Below are 19,633 nucleotides of genomic sequence, written 5' to 3'. Positions count from 1 at the left end.
GCAACAGACATTTTGCATTCCCCCGCTCTATCTCCTCCTACACGGCTCTAAATTAGATTTTTGTTCTTCTCAGGGCCCAAGCAGGAGAAAACATTACCGGTCATGAGGGAGGGAGGAAGCATTACACCATTGCTTTCAGAGACCAGACACTTTTTTGACACAGAGATAGAGGGAGCTTTTTTCTCTCAAGTAGTGACCACTACTTTTCCCAAAGCAAGTCACTGCTAGAGCCAGGATGCAGAGAGCAAGAGATTGCTAGCTATCTAGCGCTGTTCTATTTTTAGACTTTGGATGATATTCTTGTCTGCTCGGCTGCCACTGAGGTCTTTGTTGAGAGTTGTAGCTGAGTAGTAGTGGTATAGTGTGATAACTACTGGTTCTCCAGGGTTTTTAGGGTGGTAGGATGTAGATAGACTGAACTACCAGGATATGCTTTCTCTCTCCATCTCTTAATCTCTCTCTCGCTGTCTACTTTTATTTATTTAATCTTTATTTAACTAGGCAAGTCAATTAAGAACAAATTCTTATTTACAATGATGGCCTAGCAAGAGGCATCTGCAGCTTCCTGCGGGGACAGGGGCTGGGAATAAAAATACAAATATTCTCTCGATCTCTTTCTGTTTCTCCTCTCATCATCTCCTACCTCTCTGAATCCACATTGTCAACCTAATCTTTCTCACTCTCTCCTTCTATCGCTCCTATTCTCTCTCTTCTCCCTCCTTGTCTTCCTTTCTGCCCCAGGAGAACAGTACCATGGAAGCAGCCACACACACTCACATACAAACACACACACTCTAATGCTCACACTCACACATGCCACAACACACGCCACACACACACACGCACAGACCAAATTTGTCCACCGTGACCTGATGTTTCGGTGCTGCGTGCGTATGACAGAACCAGAGAAAGCGAGGGAAAGGGAGAGTGAAAGAGAGAAGGAGGGGGGGGAGAGGTGACATCATCCTCTGTGGAAACCCTCTCCTCTGCAGTGACGTCAGCTCCAGACGCCAGGCAGGCAGACAGGCAGCGTGGGCGATAGCGGCCCCAATAGACCACTGATGGCACTGCAGCACTACGACAAGATTACAGGCTGTGTGTGTGTGTGTGTGTGTGTGTGTGTGTGTGTGTGTGTGTGTGTGTGTGTGTGTGAGAGAGAGATACATGTGAGTGTGTGTGTATGCTAGCTGTATCGAGAGTGGCACTGCCCCCCTCATCTTTCCTATAAATAGACTGTGGCACCTTGCCAAGCATTATTATTATTTTTTCTAAACCGTTCCTTTCTGAGCTGCACCAGCCGTCGGACGGATATCCATTAGCTCTTTGTGGAGCGTGGCTTTGTGGCCATATGTACAGGGCTTTGAGCAGATGACAATGTCTGAATCTGCCATTAGGCCACAGATATTATCCATCAGAACCGACACATCCTGAGACTTGTCCGGTAAAAGGTTAGATAACACAGAGGGAAAGAATGGGAAGTGCAGACAAGTTTTTGGTTTGTGGGGTTGTCCCTAGTTACCACAGCCACAAAGTCATAAACCCAGGCCATTTCTACAATGTATCTTCTTAAAACTTGATTTTAAACCGAACCCTAACCATAACCACACTGCTAACCTTATGCCTAACCTTAAATTAAGACCAAAAAGCTCATTTTAGTTTTAATACATTCTTACGATCAAGCAATTTTGACTTTGTGGCTGTGTTATCTAGTGTAAACCTGGTTTGTGCCGTTTTGTAATGTAAGGGGTGTAGTGGCGAATCTGTCACTATATAGGGCTTTTCACACACCTGAGCTGAACTGGGCCAAGCCAAACCAAGTTGGACTGAGCTGACCTGCTTACACAGCCACCAAAGTGTAAAAATATAGGGTATATGGTTCTTTGAAAAGGCCCACTTTGACATAATTTTGCTAAGCACCCCTACTATTCTCCTGCTTCCGGGGTTGTTCAAAGTTATAAGCTGGTGTATTGACTTTCAGTTCCAACTCCTCTTCCCTGTCGTCTATCCTTGTTGCCGGATAAAGTTAAATTAGCCGTGACTCCAGACAGACTGCCTCAGCCATGGAAGCCTCTGTCTGAATACTAAAGAGGACAGCCTTCTCTAAACTAATTTTTATCCACACATTGATTCCATTCTAAATATGTGACTGTCTCAGATTCTCCTTCCTTGTGAAATGAATTGACATACTAAAAACGTATTTCCCTGTTCACTAGTCAGTGTTTACCCATCTACTCTAAACACACACACAACCTCCACATGAACAGCTACTGCTCTCAGACCAGCTGCTACAGAAGCACACAGTTTATCATGTTACGACAGCCCGTGTTATTTCTCCTTGCTCCTGCTGAAGTACTGGTCCCATAATCACTACCAATGTTACTCTACTATAAAGATAATGTTTTAGTATGATATTTATCTTGTGACCTGGATGGTCTAGCTAGAGGTTGCTGCCACTGCCTACACCATTGTATGCCCGTGTCATCGTGGGTTCCAATCCAGCCCACTGCCTTTGTGACAAACTCTCTACTTTTCCCACCATCTCTCCTATGTCCAATAAATACATTTCTCGCCCCAGACCCTGCCCGTGTCAAAGACATGCCACCTGCCATTTATGTGGCCATCGGCCTGCCAGGCTTCATCCGCTGCCCGGTGGACGCCAACCCGCCCGCCACGCTGGTCAAGTGGACCAAAGATGGCAACCCTCTCCGGATAGAGAAGGTGAGTCGAGGGTCGTATTCATTAGAGCACACCGGAGCAAAATGTTTTGCAATGGGTAAAAAAAGTCCCTCTCTGTTTCAGTAGCTTTGCTTGCGTTTAGTTCCTAATGAATATGAGCCAAAACGTTCAGAGACAAATGTATTGTGTAGAACCAATATGATGATCTGTTAGGTAGGATAAGGGATGGTGTCAGTTCTATTTCAATCTGTAATGTTCAGAATATTTGACATCACTGAATACATAATCACTTGTGGACAGACGCATAGGATGGTATGTTATCGTAGCGTCTGTCAACAGACTGTGGGATGCAACGACTAATGAGGAACGTTGTTCCAATGCGCATATTCTTCGTCACTAACAATTTGGACAAATTACGATTTCAAATTTTGGAAGAGGGGACATTTGGGCCGTAGACATTCCCAAAACCTCTATTTAGAGGGGTGGAGAATTTGCCAGTCTCATTAGTATCTTTTCTCATACATCGAACTCCCCCAGAACTTCATCGAGCATCTGACGCAATTACAGAATATTTTAGTTCTGGGTTTCTGAGATAACTGAATACAGCCCAGTTAAGTAGGGTGAAGACACTGATCTAAAGTCAGTTTTGTGTTTTCCCCTAATGGTTAAGTTTAGGGCTAAGGGGTAAGCTGACAGTGCCTAGAAGGGCAACATCTACCCGGCTTGGGGATGGCAGACTGGGAAATCCCCTCAAGCTTTGAACTGCAACAAAGGTGATGAACTGAGCTAACTGCAGGGCTACTTTAGTGGGTAATTTCTACACTTCACATGTGCATTAAACTAGTGAATAAGTTTCCTAGTTTCAGGCTTCTAAGGGTGCATAAATTGTTGTATATATCCTAGACAAAATCTAGCTGTTACTTTTCTGTTTCGTTTCACTACTTCTTGACATTGCCTTCAGTCCCCTTTGATTCCGAACTTTTAACTATTGAGAACAATGGGGGGAACGAGCGTACCTCTCACTTCCTATTCCATCGGGCAGCCACAGTCTTCTCAGCTCCTCTTTGCAGGATGATGGGATAGTGATGTGCCACTGGTGAGCTCAGCCATACAAACATTGCGATGTCATAGTGTTAGCCCCTCTTTGTTCCCTCAGTACCCTGGTTGGAGCCAATTGGAGGACGGGAGCATCCGCGTGACTGAGGTGACGGATGACTCTCTGGGCACCTACACCTGCATGCCTTACAACGCCCTGGGCTCTGAGGGTTGGTCCGATCCCACTCCCCTGGTGCTAAAGGTATGCAGGCTGATGCTAATGCTAATTAGTGTAGCATACTAGTTAGCATAGCAGTGATTATGCATTTTCTATAAGAAGACTAGCATGCTGCAAGTTAGCCTAGCGACTACACCCAGGCTCAGGCCAAATCTCACACTTTCTCTGGGCAGGATCCCCCCAAGTTCTCGATTGTTCCCGGAGGGGAGTACAGGCAGGAGGCTGGGAGAGAACTGGTCATCCCCTGTGCGGCTGAGGGAGAATTTCCCTATCCCAACATCACATGGAGGAAGGTAAACGACCCCCACCACCACCCAAAGCACTCATGTTGTGGCCTGGTCTATTACTTTATAATAGGACAGAGCTACAGCTCCTCTTCTCTATCCTTTCACTCTAAAGTTCTGGGTATTGGGTAGCATGTTGCTGTACACTCACACAATATATTTGGCATTGAGAGTTAATGGTAACAAAGCTACTCGGTGTCACTAATTCCCCAAGTGATGTTAGGTGACCATTATTGAGTAATGATGAGGGGTGGTTATTACTACCATAAGCCCCCCCATTGTGTTTACTTCCTAACGATTGTTGATATTGGAGTCATCTTCTTTTCCATCTTTGCCAAAAGAATGAGATGAGATTGCAATCAAACTGGCTCCTAGAAATCCCAATGGTTTAATTGTATTTTAATGGTGGCATTATCAGTTGAAACAAACTCTTTAGCATTAACCTTAAATTGTCTCTTGATTACGGAGCTTCTTAATCTCTCCTGTTGAAAACAATGTGATTTGCAGTCGTTTGTCTCCCCTTACCGTTGTGATGCCGATGCCGAACATTTTAGTTATATGAATAGCTGAGGAAGGATGAGTCTCTTACAACAGTGACAGTGACTGAGGAAGGAGAATTTTTTTAAAGGTGTTAGTCTTTCTGTTTTGCCTGTGTGTCTGTCTGTCTACTAATCTACCTGTCTGTTTGTGTGTGTCACTGTTTGTCTGTCTTCCTTTTTTTCTATCAGTCTTCTGTTCTCTGTCAGTCTGTCTTTCTATGTGTCTGTCTACTAATCTACTGTCTGTCTGGAAGCTATGTGGGTGGACGATAATGTCCTTTCTTGCCAGGACCAGTACAGTATGTGGTGTTCTGTGAGATGTGTGACTCAACCTTCTTCTCCTCTCCCTTTTTAGGTATGGAAGCCCAGCAAAAGCAAGCACAATGTCCTCCCCTCAGGTACCTTACAGTTCAAGTCCCTAAGCAAGGAGGACCATGGGGAGTGGGAGTGTGTGGCCACCAACGTCGCCACGAGCATCACTGCCAGCACACACCTCCTAGTTATTGGTACGAGCCACTCTGCCGCACACAGGAACAGGCATAGGCACAAGCATACAAACACATCAAATTTGGGATTTCAAATACCAAACATACCTGGTTCAAATGCATGGGAGTGTTTAAATATTTTATATACAGTATACTGTGTATTTGAGTATTTTCAAATATTTTTCAAGTGTATTTACAAAATCATTCCAATATTCAACTGCTTGGTTTTTCAAATAAAAAATATCCAAATACTTAATATCCAAATGTCTTTGAACCCAGTAGTATTTTAACGCAGGTCTGAGACACACACACAGAGTTCAGTTAGACATTTATAAATTACAAGCCTTGTCAAGAAGTCCTCAAAGTTATCCCTGCTCTAACACGATTGGACAGGTGAAAGCAAGGGCAACCGAATCAATAGGATGAATGACCAGCCAGCTTGGGTAGCAACCCTAGATTTGGGTCGGGGCTATATCTTGTGGAAGGAGGAAATAGTATGAAAATATGTCAATTATTATTTGAATATGTTTGTAACCCGTTGTATAAAAGTGATGTTTAGAGGATATATTGGCACCTCCACTTCGTCTCGGGACTGGCAACACCCATGTCAATATATCATCCAAACTGGCTTCTCAGGCACTATCACTTAAATAGACTAATAAGATAGTTCCAAACCTCTGCCAATAACAGCTAGTTTTCAGGTTACATATCCCTCGCATTATGGTCCTCCAATTAGGCCCCTCACTCAGACTACTCCCAGACAGTCCTAGCAAAACTATTGCTTGAGAAATAGTTTTTGGCTTATTTTTATGGAAAACTATTACAGTAAGGTACTTCATTGTTAAATTATTTGATATTGAGATAAAAACAGCTGCAATGGGCCTTTTAACACCATGGCGAGTCAATCCAGTTAAATTTGAATCTACAATATAACTAGTCTAGTAGAAGTAGTCCAATACTAGAACATCACGTCCAAAGGTAACCAATCTGAAATACTAATTTTCATTATCTGTTGCAAAACCGCTGCATGCCTTAATGATTACGACCCTTGTGTGCTCTGAAAGGGTAGTGAAGAGAGGCAGGGCTTTGCAGAGCGGCAGTGATGGCGGCATCCAAGAGTCAACCACTGACAATTTTCCAAAGCTCGACGTGTCAGCCAAAGCACCTGGGGGACATGTGCAAAGAGCAATTTGCAAGGTCAACGACGTGGCGCGCCAATATCCGCAAATCACAAATGAGCAAATTGAGCTCACCGCATTAGGGAAGTAGACACAGAGATTGTTTCCACTGCTGAAAACTCTAGTTTGTCTGCTAAATAAAGACAACCGATAGATTAACTGTCACTTGTTGTGTCTAGGCCATCCAATTACTAATGATGCCTTTTTGGAACAGTCTTAGTGTTCCTAGCTGCAGCTGGCTATGTAGAAAGACCACTCAGTCTTCAGTTAGCTGGCCACTGATATTGCCTGTGTGGAGGTTGTTGTGCATAGGTGCTAGAGTTACAGATGGGGTAATCAGGCCACTGTTTCTTTAGCATTCTTGCATTCAATGGTCAAGCAACAGTAAATAGCACAATTCGAAGATGTTCAATAGGCCAATGAAATACGTTTTCATGTATTTGGTGGGTGATTAGATTATGGCCAAATCATTCCTCTCCTTTACCTTTCAGCACATTTTCATGTATAATTAGTAGGGAATATTTTGTACTTTTGTTCGAACATGGCTAGAGATTTCTGAAATCGTCTACTGCATACACAACATAGCAGGACTGCTATAAGACATTTTGACGTTCTACGGTTACAAGGTCAACCAATTAAGATACATTCTCCTCCATTTTCTTGGACAGCAGAAAGGCTTCCTGGCACAGGAGGTTGGTGGTACCTTAATTGGGGAGGAAAGGCTCATGGTAATGACTGGAGCGGAATTAATGGAATGGTAACCATGTAACCATGGAAACCATGTGTTTGATGCCATTCCGTTTGCTGCGTTCCAGCCATTATTATGAGCTGTTCTCCCCTCAGCAGCCTCCACTGCTTCCTGGGTAATTTGTCTGCCTTCCAACCCCTACATCCTTTTGTCTGCTGAAACGTTTTGGTGCTAACATCTGGCGTCATTACGAAGTGACATGACCATACGAGGTCACACCTGTTATGACAGATGCTGATGTGTGATTGAAGGATGAAAGGGAAGAGGGTTTAAATTATTTTTCAAGTCTGACCTCACTGGTGACCATTTTAAGATATTAAAGTATATTAAAGTATATGTGGACTTGGAATGGGGCAAACCCGAGCCAACTTGTCATGTAGGGATAATCCAGCTAGCTAGCTTGTCAGTCACAAGAGACTACATAGGAATGACTGTAGTTACAGTACATGGCTACAGTATATTATTGTCTTACTATGAAATGATATAATCTTCCGAGTTCTGCCAAGAGTCACCTGTATGGAGGTGTAGAGAAGTTGGCAGTACACACACACACAAACACACACACACACATACACACAGACACACACACATACACACACATACACGCACTTACACACTCAGTATGGCTCTGATGAGGTCCAGCTGGCTCACAGGCCTAAGCTTGTTCTTTGCATAACCACTCAGAGGCCTACCACCTGACTGTAGTCTTTACACAATCACATAAAGCCTACACATATCAGAAAGAGCTGACTTCCTTCCAGGCCAACTCAAGTGTGTGTGTGTGTGATTTAAGTATGTGTGTGTGTGGTTTATGATTCATGTTTCACTCTCTTTCTCTCCCACCCTCCTCACTACCGCCACTCTCTACTTGACTCCTCCCCTCCCCAGGCACAAGCCCCCACGCCCCGGCCAACGTCCATGCGGCGGTCTCCACCACCTGGGCCAACGTGTCATGGGAGGCTGGCTACGACGGCGGCTTTGAGCAGACATTATCAGTCTGGTATGGCCATGTGTGAGTCATCCCAGCATGCTTTGCTTCCTGCTTCTTGTTTCTTCAAACTTTTTTCCCTCTAAGGCTACGTCCCGATTCTCTACCCTTCTCACTCCAGGCAATGCTTGCACACCAATATAGTGCTTTGAAGTAGATGACAGGGAGAGTAGAAGTGCACAGGTCTTGAAAAGGGTGGAAAATCGGGATGTAGCCCAACAGTTTTTTGGGAAACCAAGGTCCTCTCTGCCCCCTTCTGCTGCTCTTCTGCCTAGGGGAGGCTGCTTCACCTTGGCTGGGGAAGAGGGGGGCTGGATGGGGTAGTGGGGGGGAAGTTGCCCCTTGACACTATCAAGTTCAGTCTCACGTTTTAAGGTTCAGGTTTGGGGAGGGGTAGGCTGTTCCTAGACCTGTGCCTTAAAAAAGGTAAACTGTTACCCAGAGCGGATGGGAAGGAGTGGGGATAATACGAGAGAGAGGGGACGGCTTAGCGTAACATGTCGTTCAAGTCATCCCAAGTCAACTCCAATAAGTTTGGATTGAGACAAGCACAAAACGCCTAATTCAAGCTATTTAAGGCACCAAATTACTAATATTTTCAGTTGACTTTCATGGAAATGTGCTGTAGCTACACACCAATGTTCAGAACGGGGCAAATATAGCACGGGAAACCGGATCAACAATAGTTTGACTTTATCACCAGATAATCATGCTTATAACATCTACATGCTCAATTCCTAGCATCACTACAAAAGTATACATTATCACCAAGTAGCTCACTTAGTACTACTGGGCCTGTATTGATAAAGCGTCTCAGAGTAGAAGTGCGGATCTAGGATCCGTTTTGCCTTTCAGATTATAAGAAATAAGCTTACATGGACAGCAGGGACCTGATCCTAGATCAGCACTCTGAGATGCTTTGTGAATACTGACCCTGAAGCAGCATCCACTGAGCTCCTTATAGATCACCACCACTTCACTCACAGTCCACAGCAGACCAGACCAGTCCAAACCAGACCAGCGTAGACCAATCCAGACCAGTCCAAACCAGACCTGACCAAATCAGTCCAAACCAGACCTGACCAGTCCAGACCAGACCAGACCTGCCCCAGGATATTCTGCACTGTCATCAGCTCGTTCTCCTACTCCCAAACAGACACACAGCAAATGGGCTTGCCCCTTACTTAACGACCACAGATAAAAACCAGCGAGAAGAACTGTCAGACTGTTACGATCCCTAGATGGGGGAGTTGTTATTAAAAGTGAATATGATGTATCGTATTAAGAAAAGAGGAGAACAATTAGCGAGAAGCGTACTGGGCAATTAGCGCGCGCTTTAAGTACTGTGATCCTCTAAAAAAGTAATGATATATTCATGTGCTATTGTCGCGAACCGGCTCAAAGCCCGTAACAAAAGGGAGACAATGTGGAGATAAGGAGTAACAAAATATATATTTATTAAATAAAGTAAACTAAGTACAATATACAATGTGTGTGTAATCAGTAATCAGTAGTGTAAGTGAGTGTTTTTCATGCATGAATATGATACTGCAGGGTGTTGAAAGGTGCCAAAGCAAAAAACCAAAAGGCCACCAAGATACACAACAAAATCTGTAAAGATGTCTGCATGGAGAGAGTCTCCTCCATGAATGGGGAAGTGGTGTATTTATCCTGGGACACACCTGGCCCAGGTGTTTCCCATGTAGCTGATGACCCTCCCAACTCCGCCCACCGGCATCCTAATAAGGAAACAAGAACAAAGAGAGAATACGGCAGACAGAGTGGGAGGGTCGTCACACTATAAAAGCTGTGACGTGCCCACCCCCCATGCCCCCCTATGCCCTCATGCCACGCCACGCCAACGGGCGTGTTTTCGTTGGAGGCTCCGTTGCGCCCTCCCTCGTCGACTTCTGAGGACACCTACCATGTCAAGTAGTTTTTATTAATAGAAGTGGTTAGTAACTTAAGTTCATTAATATGCCTGTGCTTCACATTAAACAAGGTTTTTGCAATATCACATATCCATTGTGCTAGTACTGAGATGCATCACATTTAGTGGAAATATTTTGCAATCAATTCATCAAACTATTTGAATGTTTATTTTCTGCCTGAAAGGGAACTCGTGAGATGACTGATTCCTTTAGAAATGCTGTCTTTTAGTTCCTATATTAGCAGCAGGCAAGGTGTGCCATCGGATCTGTTTACAACACACTGGAATTACTGCCACAAATCTTCATGACATCATCTGGCCTCGATCGTCATCAACAACACAACTGTCAGTTCATTACACCACAATACTAGATATTCAAGAGTTAGCTGATCACACACAAAACAATGCTGATCACTCAAGGGTTTCTGTTTTGCCAAGCAAGAGTAAACAGAGCTTCTCCTCCACGCTATCCAACCAACTGGCCCCCTTTACCCTCTCTCTCTCTTTCTGTCTCTCTCTCACTCTTTCTCTCACACTCTTTCACTCTCTCTCGGCTAGTGCCTAAACCTCCAATCTTAACTCTATAGAATGTTCTATAAAGAGCTGTAGTATCATTGTTTTTTGTATGTTTGTTTGTTTGATTATGTTTCAGGTGTGAAGGACAGAAACAGCAGCTCATATTCATTTGAAGCGTTGATCGGGAAAATGTTGTCCACAAATGTGCCACAAACCCAGTATACACCAGCCTCATATAATATTGTGTATTCTAACTCTGTATCAGGTGAAGAGGCTGTTATAACAGGTCATAACCCTATGTATTATGTATGTAGACCCATAGGGCCAGACAACCAATTCTAACGCCATGTCAGGACATTAGGTGATTATAGCAGGTGGTAAGCCCCATTTATAGCTCTCTGTTCTGGATGCAGTCAGTCATTGACTCTAACGATCCTGTCTGATCTCTTTAGTTGGCCCACTTTAACACCTTAAGTCAGGTCACTATTGCGTTATAACAAGTCTCAAGCCCCATATAGCTATCTCCTCTCCAGAGTGTTAAAGCATGGTGGTGTGTGAGACTGCCAGGTTGCTGGTTGATGCTGACATTGGACTGCATCCCAAATGGCACCCAATTCCCCATATAGTACACTACTTCTGACCAGGGTAACCAGGGTGCGCATGCGTTGTGTCTTTTAGCATCAGATATGGAGCTGATTTTGGAGGACAGTGCCAGTATGCAGGCAGCACGGTTAAAAAGAGATTAAGACCAACGCTTCTCCTCTAGCAAACATGCTTGGCAGGCCTCCACCGTGATGCGTTTACACACACGTGCACTTGCACACACACACACACACACACACAGTCGTACACACACTGTTGTAGAACACAGACACAGACGCACGCATACGCGTGCACACACACACTGATAGGATTTCATGTGTATTGCCACAAACTTCAACGTGTACACACTTATGTGCTCACGCAGACACCTGTACACACACTTGCATGCATGAACTCACACATACTGGTACGTGTGTGTGATTGACCTGTTATCGACCTGATGGTTTAGTTCCACTCACCTACCTTAGATGACAGATTGACTCGCTGAGCTAAAGGTTAGCCTCAGTCAACAATAACAAACAAACATGGTATGCTAAAGCATTATCACACATTAACGCCCGCACACACACACACAGGCTCCACACAGAAGTTCCATCTCCTCCTGAGTATTTCTGAGTATCATTATCAGCAGTCTAGCCGTAGTGCTTGGCTTTTGATAAAGTGAAAAAACGAACCTTTTCCCCAGACACCACTCGCAAGTCCTTTTCAATTAAATGACTTGTGAAAATGTATACATGATGTAGCGGAATTGTCTTAAACTCAAATGTAATAAATATTCATAGTACCCTGAATAGTACTGGCCCACTTATTGAAATCCCCCCCCCCAAAATAAAAAATGAATTAACCTCACTGGGAAGGACGTATGGTCTTTACTGGTCTCATGTGCTAAGCAAAAATGGGACCGCCCCCAAACAGCCCCCCGCGACCACATTACAAACACACCGACAGGCTAGCCACCATATCCTATTACAATGACTGCCACCATATGATTTACTTACTGACAGCCAGTACATTATGGACACACTGACAGGCTAGCCACCATATCCTATTACAATGACTGCCACCGTATGATTTACTCACTGACAGCCAATACATTATGGACACACTGACAGGCAGTGCACCGTGATATACAAACTGACAATGAAAATATTCATTTCATATGGTAATATACTCACTGACAACAAGCATAATGTACACAACCATAACAGACAACGAAGCACAATAAACCCACTGACGGTGAAGTAATATACACACCCTCACAGTGAATGCATCATAATATACACGCACTCATAGTGAATGCATCATAATATACACACCCTCACAGTGAATGCATCATAATATACACGCACTCATAGTGAATGCATTATAATATACACACCCTCATAGTGAATGCATCATCATATACACACCCTCATAGTGAATGCATCATACTATACACACCCTCATAGTGAATGCATCATAATATACATACCCTCATAGTGAATACATCATAATATACACACCCTCATAGTGAATGCATCATAATATACACACCCTCATAGTGAATGCATTATAATATACACACCCTTATAGTGAACGCATCATAATATACACACCCTCATAGTGAATGCATCATAATATACACACCCTCATAGTGAATGCATCATAATATACACACCCTCATAGTGAATGCATCATAATATACACACCCTCATAGTGAACGCATCATAATATACACACCCTCATAATGAATGCGTCATAATATACAGACCCTCATAGTGGATGCATCATAATATACACACCCTCATAGTGAATGCATCATAATATACACACCCTCATAGTGAATAAATCCTAATATACACACCCTCATAGTGAATACATCATAATATACACACCCTCATAGTGAATGCATTATAATATACACACCCTCATAGTGAACCCATCATAATATACACACCCTCATAGTGAATACATCATAATATACACACCCTCATAGTGAATGCATTATAATATACACACCCTCATAATGAATGCGTCATAATATACAGACCTTCATAGTGAATGCATCATAATATACAGACCCTCATAGTGAATGCATCATAATATACACACCCTCATAGTGAATGCATCATAATATACACACCCTCATAGTGAATAAATCCTAATATACACACCCTCATAGTGAATACATCATAATATACACACCCTCATAGTGAATGCATTATAATATACACACCCTCATAGTGAATGCATCATAATATACACACCCTCATAGTGAATGCATCATAATATACACACCCTCATAGTGAATGCATTATAATATACACACCCTCATAGTGAATGCATCATAATATACACACCCTCATAGTGAATGCATCATAATATACACACCCTCATAGTGAATGCATCATAATATACACACCCTCATAGTGAATAAATCCTAATATACACACCCTTATTGTGAATGCATCATAATATACACACCCTCATAGTGAATGCATCATAATATATACACCCTCATAGTGAACCCATCATAATATACACACCCTCATAGTGAATGCATCATAATATACACACCTTCATAGTGAATGCATCATAATATACACACCCTCATAGTGAATGCATCATAATATACACACCCTCATAGTTAATGCATCATAATATACACACCCTCATAGTTAATGCATCATAATATACACACCCTCATAGTGAATGCATCATAATATACACACGGCAGCTATCATGTCACTTAAGATACGCACAATGGCCAAGACCTGAGAGTCACTAGATGCCCCCTAGGATGGCGTAATGATTTCCCGGGATTGGGAAAGTTGGGAACACCGTCTGCGCGTGGCATTTGCTGTAAATCACAGAGAGGCGTTTTGACCGTCAGCACAAAGTAATCACATTGTGATTTATCACAGTCCCTAACCCCCAGCCTCTATCATGTACACCATCATGCAGCTTATACATGCATGTCTGTTAGGGAGAGTTATGCCTACATATTACATGACACAATTACATCGTATACGAGGATCATGACTCCCCCCTCAGGTTGATATACATGTTGGTGTATAGTGTTATCTTTCTGAACCTTGTTTATAGTGAGATAAACCCACGGTCCCACAGTGGTCTCATACATTGCTATCTATTTAGGACTACACTATGTTACAATACGAATGGAGACTAATGCCATGCATACTCACTGGAAAGTAGAAGCCATATGACTTTTTCAGGGAGATCTGTTGCAGTGAAAGTCAGAAAAGTGGTGTTGAATCTAACGCATGGTCCATCTTTAGCTTCAATGGGAATTTGCACGGCTGAGCGCAGCATGGGCTTACCACCATCAACTGTATTACTGTGTGAAATTATTTGACTGAAATACTGTGAAATGACATTCTGTAAATGAAATGTTCTAACAAATGATCTTACTGAAATGATACAGACACAATGACACCACTGACTGCAACTGCAAAATGTCATTCCAGAAATCCTGTTACTGAACTGACCGGACAAAATCTTTTTACAGAACTGACAGGATAGAATTGACCGTTACTGAAATGACAGAGTGCATTGACTAAAAGTCTCGGCCCTCTCCATATCCACTCCTATGTGTATTTCCTCATCCCCCTCTCCCATGCCTGTTCTCCTATCGTCCCCCTCCACCTTGCAGGGTGAAGAGGGAGCAGCTGGGCCCACATGATTGGCTGTCTATAGCCGTGCCTTCTGGCCAGACATGGCTGGTAGTGCCCGGCCTGGAGCCCCAGACTGCCTACCAGTTCAGTGTCCTTGCACATAACAAGCTGGGCACGGGCCCCTTCAGCGAGGTCATCACTGTGAACACACTAGGTGGGTATTACGGTATTCACCTCTGACCTACAGTATATGACCTAAGAGAGTGAGGCAAGAGTGACCTTACCTGGCGGGAACACAACAGAACTGTGTGTTGTAAGTACAAGATGGCAGCAAGGGAAAAGTTGTGATGGTAATTAATTGAATGATGTGTGGTTTTGTTCTCTTTCCAACTCTCCATCTCTCCCCCTCTATCTCTCTCCCTTTTTCTCTCCGCCCAGTTTTTCCTATAAGTATACCTGAACCCCTGGTGCTGCTTACCCCACCACGATGCCTCATAGCCAATCGGACGCAGCAGGGCGTCTTGCTCATGTGGATCCCGCCGGCCAACCACACAGCTCCGATCGAGCGCTACGTCATGGAGTTCCGCCTAGGGGAGAGGTGGGATGTCCTGGACGATGCCATCCCTGCTGGAGAGACAGACCTGCTAGCCAGAGACCTCATTCAGGTAGCTTACTGTATAAACACTGTTGCATACAGAATGACGGGTAGCCAGTTATCCACATGGCTGGTGTGGGCGCATGCTTTAATTCCAGCCAAGCTCATTAACACACCTTCATCCAATCCAACACTATGGTTATGACTACACGACATGAACAAAAGTATGTGGACACCTGTTCGTCGAACATCTCATTCCAAAATCATGGGCATTAATATGGAGTTGGTCCCCTCTTCTGGGAACGCTTTCCACTAGATGTTGGAAATTTCTGCAGGGACTTGCTTCCATTCAGCCACAAGAGCATTAGTGAGGTCAGGCACTGATTTTGGGCAATTAGGCCTGGCTCGCAGTCGGCGTTCCAATTCATCCCAAAGATGTTCAATGGGGTTAAGGTCAGGGCTCTGTGCAGGCCAGTCAAGTCCTTCCACACCAATTCCGACAAACCATTTCTGTATGGACCTCGCTTTGTGCATGGGGGCATCGTCATGCTGAAACAGCAAAGGGTCTTCACCAAACTGTTGCCACAAAGTTGGAAGCACAGAATCATCTAGACTGTCATTGTATGCTGTAGCGTTAGGATTTCCCTTCACTGCGAGGTTGGCACTATGTTGGCACTATGCATTCGGGCAGGTAGGGTTCTTCTGGCATCCGCCGAACACAGATTTGTCTATCGGACTGCCAGATGGTGAAGCATGATTCATCACTCCAGAGAACATGTTTCCACTACTCCAGACTCGAATGGTGGTGAGCTTTACTCCACTCGTCCCGACGCTTGGCATTGTGCATGGTGATCTTAGGATTGTGTGCGGCTGCTCGGCCATAGAAACCCATTTCATGAAGCTCCGGACGAACAGTTCTTGTGCTGACATTGCTTCCAGAGGCAGTTTGGAACGCAGTAGTGAGTATTGCAACCGAAGACAGTCGATTCTTACAGGCTACGCATTTCAGCACTCGCCGGGCCTGTTCTGTGAGCTTGTGTGGCCTACCACTTCGGAGCTGAGCTGTTGGTGCTCCTAGACGTTTCCACTTCACAATAACAGCACTTGCAGTTGACCGGAGCAGCTCCAGCAGGGCAGAAATTTGACAAACGGAAAGGTGGCATCTTATGACGGTGCCATGTTGAAAGTCACTGAGCTCCAGTAAGGCCATTCTACTCCCAATGTTTGTCTATGGAGACTGCATGGGGGTGTGTTCGATTTTATACCCCTGTCAGCAACGGATGTGGCTGAAATAGCTGAATCCACTCATTTGAAGGGGTGTCCACATACTTTTGTATATATATTGTATGATGATTGGGGATCGGAGTCAGTTGTGTTTTAAAAAAATGTGTTCTTCAAAGGACCAACTATATAATGTTACACTGAGTGTACAAAACATTAGGAACATCTGCTCTTTCCATGACATAGACTGACCAGGTGGAAGCTATGATCCCTTATTGAGGTCACCTGTTAAATCCACTTCAATCAGTGTAGATAAAAGGGAGGAGACAGGTTAAAGAAGGATGTTTAAGCCTCGAGACAATTGAGACATGGATTCTGTATGTGTACCATTCAGAAGGTGAATGGGCAAGGCAAAATAATTAAGTGCCTTTTGAACAGGGTATGTTAGTAGATGCCATGCGCAACGCTGCTTGGTTTTCATGCTCAACAGTTTCCCGTGTGTGTCATGAATGGTCCACCACCCAACAGACATCCAGTCAACTTGACACAACTGTAGGAAGCATTGGAGTCAACATGGGCCAGCATCCCTGTGGAACGCTTTCGACCCCTTGTAGAGTCCATGCCCCGAAAAATGTAGCCTGTTCTGAGGGCAAAATGGGGTGCAACTCAATATTAGGAAGGTGTTCCTAATGTTTTGAATGCTCAGTGTATATGAAAATTACTTTTTTATCTTCCTTGTCAGCCCAAGCCTATCTGATATCTCAAAGAAGTCATAAAACATTTTAGGATGCTTTTCAAATAGTACCAAATTCCATTATTCCCCCATAGGGCTCTTGTTAAAATAAGTGCACTGTATAGGGTTTAGGGTGCCATTTGGAATGCATACTTAGTCTCACATAAGTATACCATCTGGGGAGAGTGATGTGTTAAAGTATAGAAATTATTTTTCCACCAACGTTGAAAAAAATCTATATTCCTTTGTTGTATGTCGGATTGTGCTCCTGGCGTGAAATGTTTAGTGTGTTTTTTTGTCTCATTCAGCCATCAGTCACAGGACGCATCCCAAATGGAAACCTAATTATTTTATAGTGCACTACTTTTGAACGTGGCTCAAGTAGGATACTAAATACCATATTAGCACTATAAATGGAATAGGGTGCCATTTGGAACGCGGTCACATTCTATGCAGGTACTTTATTCTAGCATGACTCCCAACACCCACTCACACTTCTCTATCACTCATTACACCTATACTGTAGCACATTCCTGCAGCTCGCTTTTTACTCAAGCTATTGAGGTAATTGGACCATGAGGGACTGTCTATTTGTTGCTCTGCCTTTTTACTTCTTTGCTAAAATACTGTTAGTGATGCAAAACATTTTCATGCCCACTTTGACAGGTAGATTTCCTTGTGGATTTCCTCCTAAAACGAACAAACTGGTTTCTTTTTTGTAAACAATCGTTTTTATTGACTCTAAGAAGAATTGGACAGACTACAACATGAATGACAGAGTTCAACATTAAACAGATGTTTCACTAACACACACAAATACAGTGTTTCCTCTGCCCCTGTCTTACTCTCATCTCCCTGCTGTGTGTGACTTAGGAGGCATGGTATGAGTTCCGGGTCATAGCAGTCATGGAGGAACTGGTCAGCGAGCCCAGTAACACAGTAGGAGTGTCCAGTACAGGTGAGTAAACAACACACCTCTGCATAAATGTCTAAGGACACCCCTTCATCACACAAAACATGTCTAGGATTTGAGAGAGAGGCATGGGGCAAGTGGCAGACTAAAATTGAGATATGGCAGACATTAACTGAAAACATGACAAAACAAAGCAAATGGGGAAATAATTGTAGGGATTCATCCTGTTAAAAAAAACTGTAATGTAATTTGGTGGAGTGGTAATTTAATGACCCATTTAAATCTCACAAAACGGTATAAAATTATCATACAAAATATACACTACCGGTCAAAGGTTTTTGAACACCTACTCATTCAAGTGTTTTTCTTTATTTTTACTTTTTTCTACATTGTAGAATAATAATGAAAGACATCAAAACTATGAAAGAACACATATGGAATCAAGTAGTAAACAAGAAAGTGTTAAACAAATTAAAATATATTTTATTTGAGATTCTTCAAATAGCCACCCTTTGCCTTGATGACAGCTTTGCACACTCTTGGCATTCTCTCAACCAGCTTCACCTGGAATGCTTTTCCAACAGTCTTGAAGGAGTTCCCACATATGCTGAGCACTTGTTGGCTGCTTTTCTTTCACTCTGCGGATTGTGGAGGCCAGGTCATCTAATGCGGCACTCCATCACTCTCCTTCTTGGTCAAATAGCACTTACACAGCCTGGAGGTGAGTTGGGTCATCGTTTTGTTTGAAAAACAAACCAGATGGGATGGCGTATCGCTGCAGAATGCTGTTGTAGCCATGCTGGTTGTGTGCCTTGAATTCTAAATACATCATAGATAGTGTCACCAGCAAAGCACAGTGGGAAATACACATGCGGAGATCATCCGTTCACCCACACCACGTGTCACAAATACACGGCTGTTGGAACCAAAAATCTTCAATTTGGACTCCGGACCTAAGGACAAATTTCCACCAGTCTAATATCCATTGCTCGTGTTTCTTAGCCCAAGCAAGTCTCTTCTTATTATTGGTGTCCTTTAGTAGGTTTCTTTGCAGCAATTTGACCATGAAGGCCTGATTCACACAGTCCCTTACCTTGTCACAACACAACTGATTGGCTCAAACGCATTAAGAAGGAAAGAATTTCCACAAATGAACTTTTAAGAAGGCACACCGGTTAAGTTACATGCATTCCAGGTGACTACCTCGTGAAGCTGCTTGAGAGAATGCCAAGCGTGTGCAAAGCTGTCATCAAGGCAAAGGGTGGCTATTTGAAGAATCTCAAATATAAAATATATTTTGATTTGTTTAACATTTCTTTGGTTACTACATTATTCCA

At 43.4% G+C, this 19,633-nt stretch overlaps 1 protein-coding gene across 1 annotated transcript in view; it reads left to right on the top strand.

Annotated features, from left to right (window-relative positions):
* LOC112229095 (protein turtle homolog B-like) overlaps nucleotides 1–19,633 on the top strand; it is a 188,928-nt gene that overhangs the window by 127,931 nt on the left and 41,364 nt on the right. The window contains exons 8-15 of the mRNA XM_042309595.1: nucleotides 2,576–2,718; nucleotides 3,833–3,973; nucleotides 4,123–4,242; nucleotides 5,128–5,278; nucleotides 8,072–8,195; nucleotides 14,873–15,048; nucleotides 15,273–15,499; nucleotides 18,257–18,341. Coding sequence (XP_042165529.1) covers nucleotides 2,576–2,718; nucleotides 3,833–3,973; nucleotides 4,123–4,242; nucleotides 5,128–5,278; nucleotides 8,072–8,195; nucleotides 14,873–15,048; nucleotides 15,273–15,499; nucleotides 18,257–18,341 — 1,167 coding nt within the window. The remainder of the gene's footprint in view (nucleotides 1–2,575; nucleotides 2,719–3,832; nucleotides 3,974–4,122; nucleotides 4,243–5,127; nucleotides 5,279–8,071; nucleotides 8,196–14,872; nucleotides 15,049–15,272; nucleotides 15,500–18,256; nucleotides 18,342–19,633) is intronic.

Source organism: Oncorhynchus tshawytscha, linkage group LG30 (genome assembly GCF_018296145.1).
Source record: "Oncorhynchus tshawytscha isolate Ot180627B linkage group LG30, Otsh_v2.0, whole genome shotgun sequence".
NCBI classification, from domain to species: Eukaryota; Metazoa; Chordata; class Actinopteri; order Salmoniformes; family Salmonidae; genus Oncorhynchus; species Oncorhynchus tshawytscha.
The sequence above is the reverse complement of the archived record's forward strand: the minus strand, read 5'-3'. Positions and strand labels throughout refer to the sequence as shown.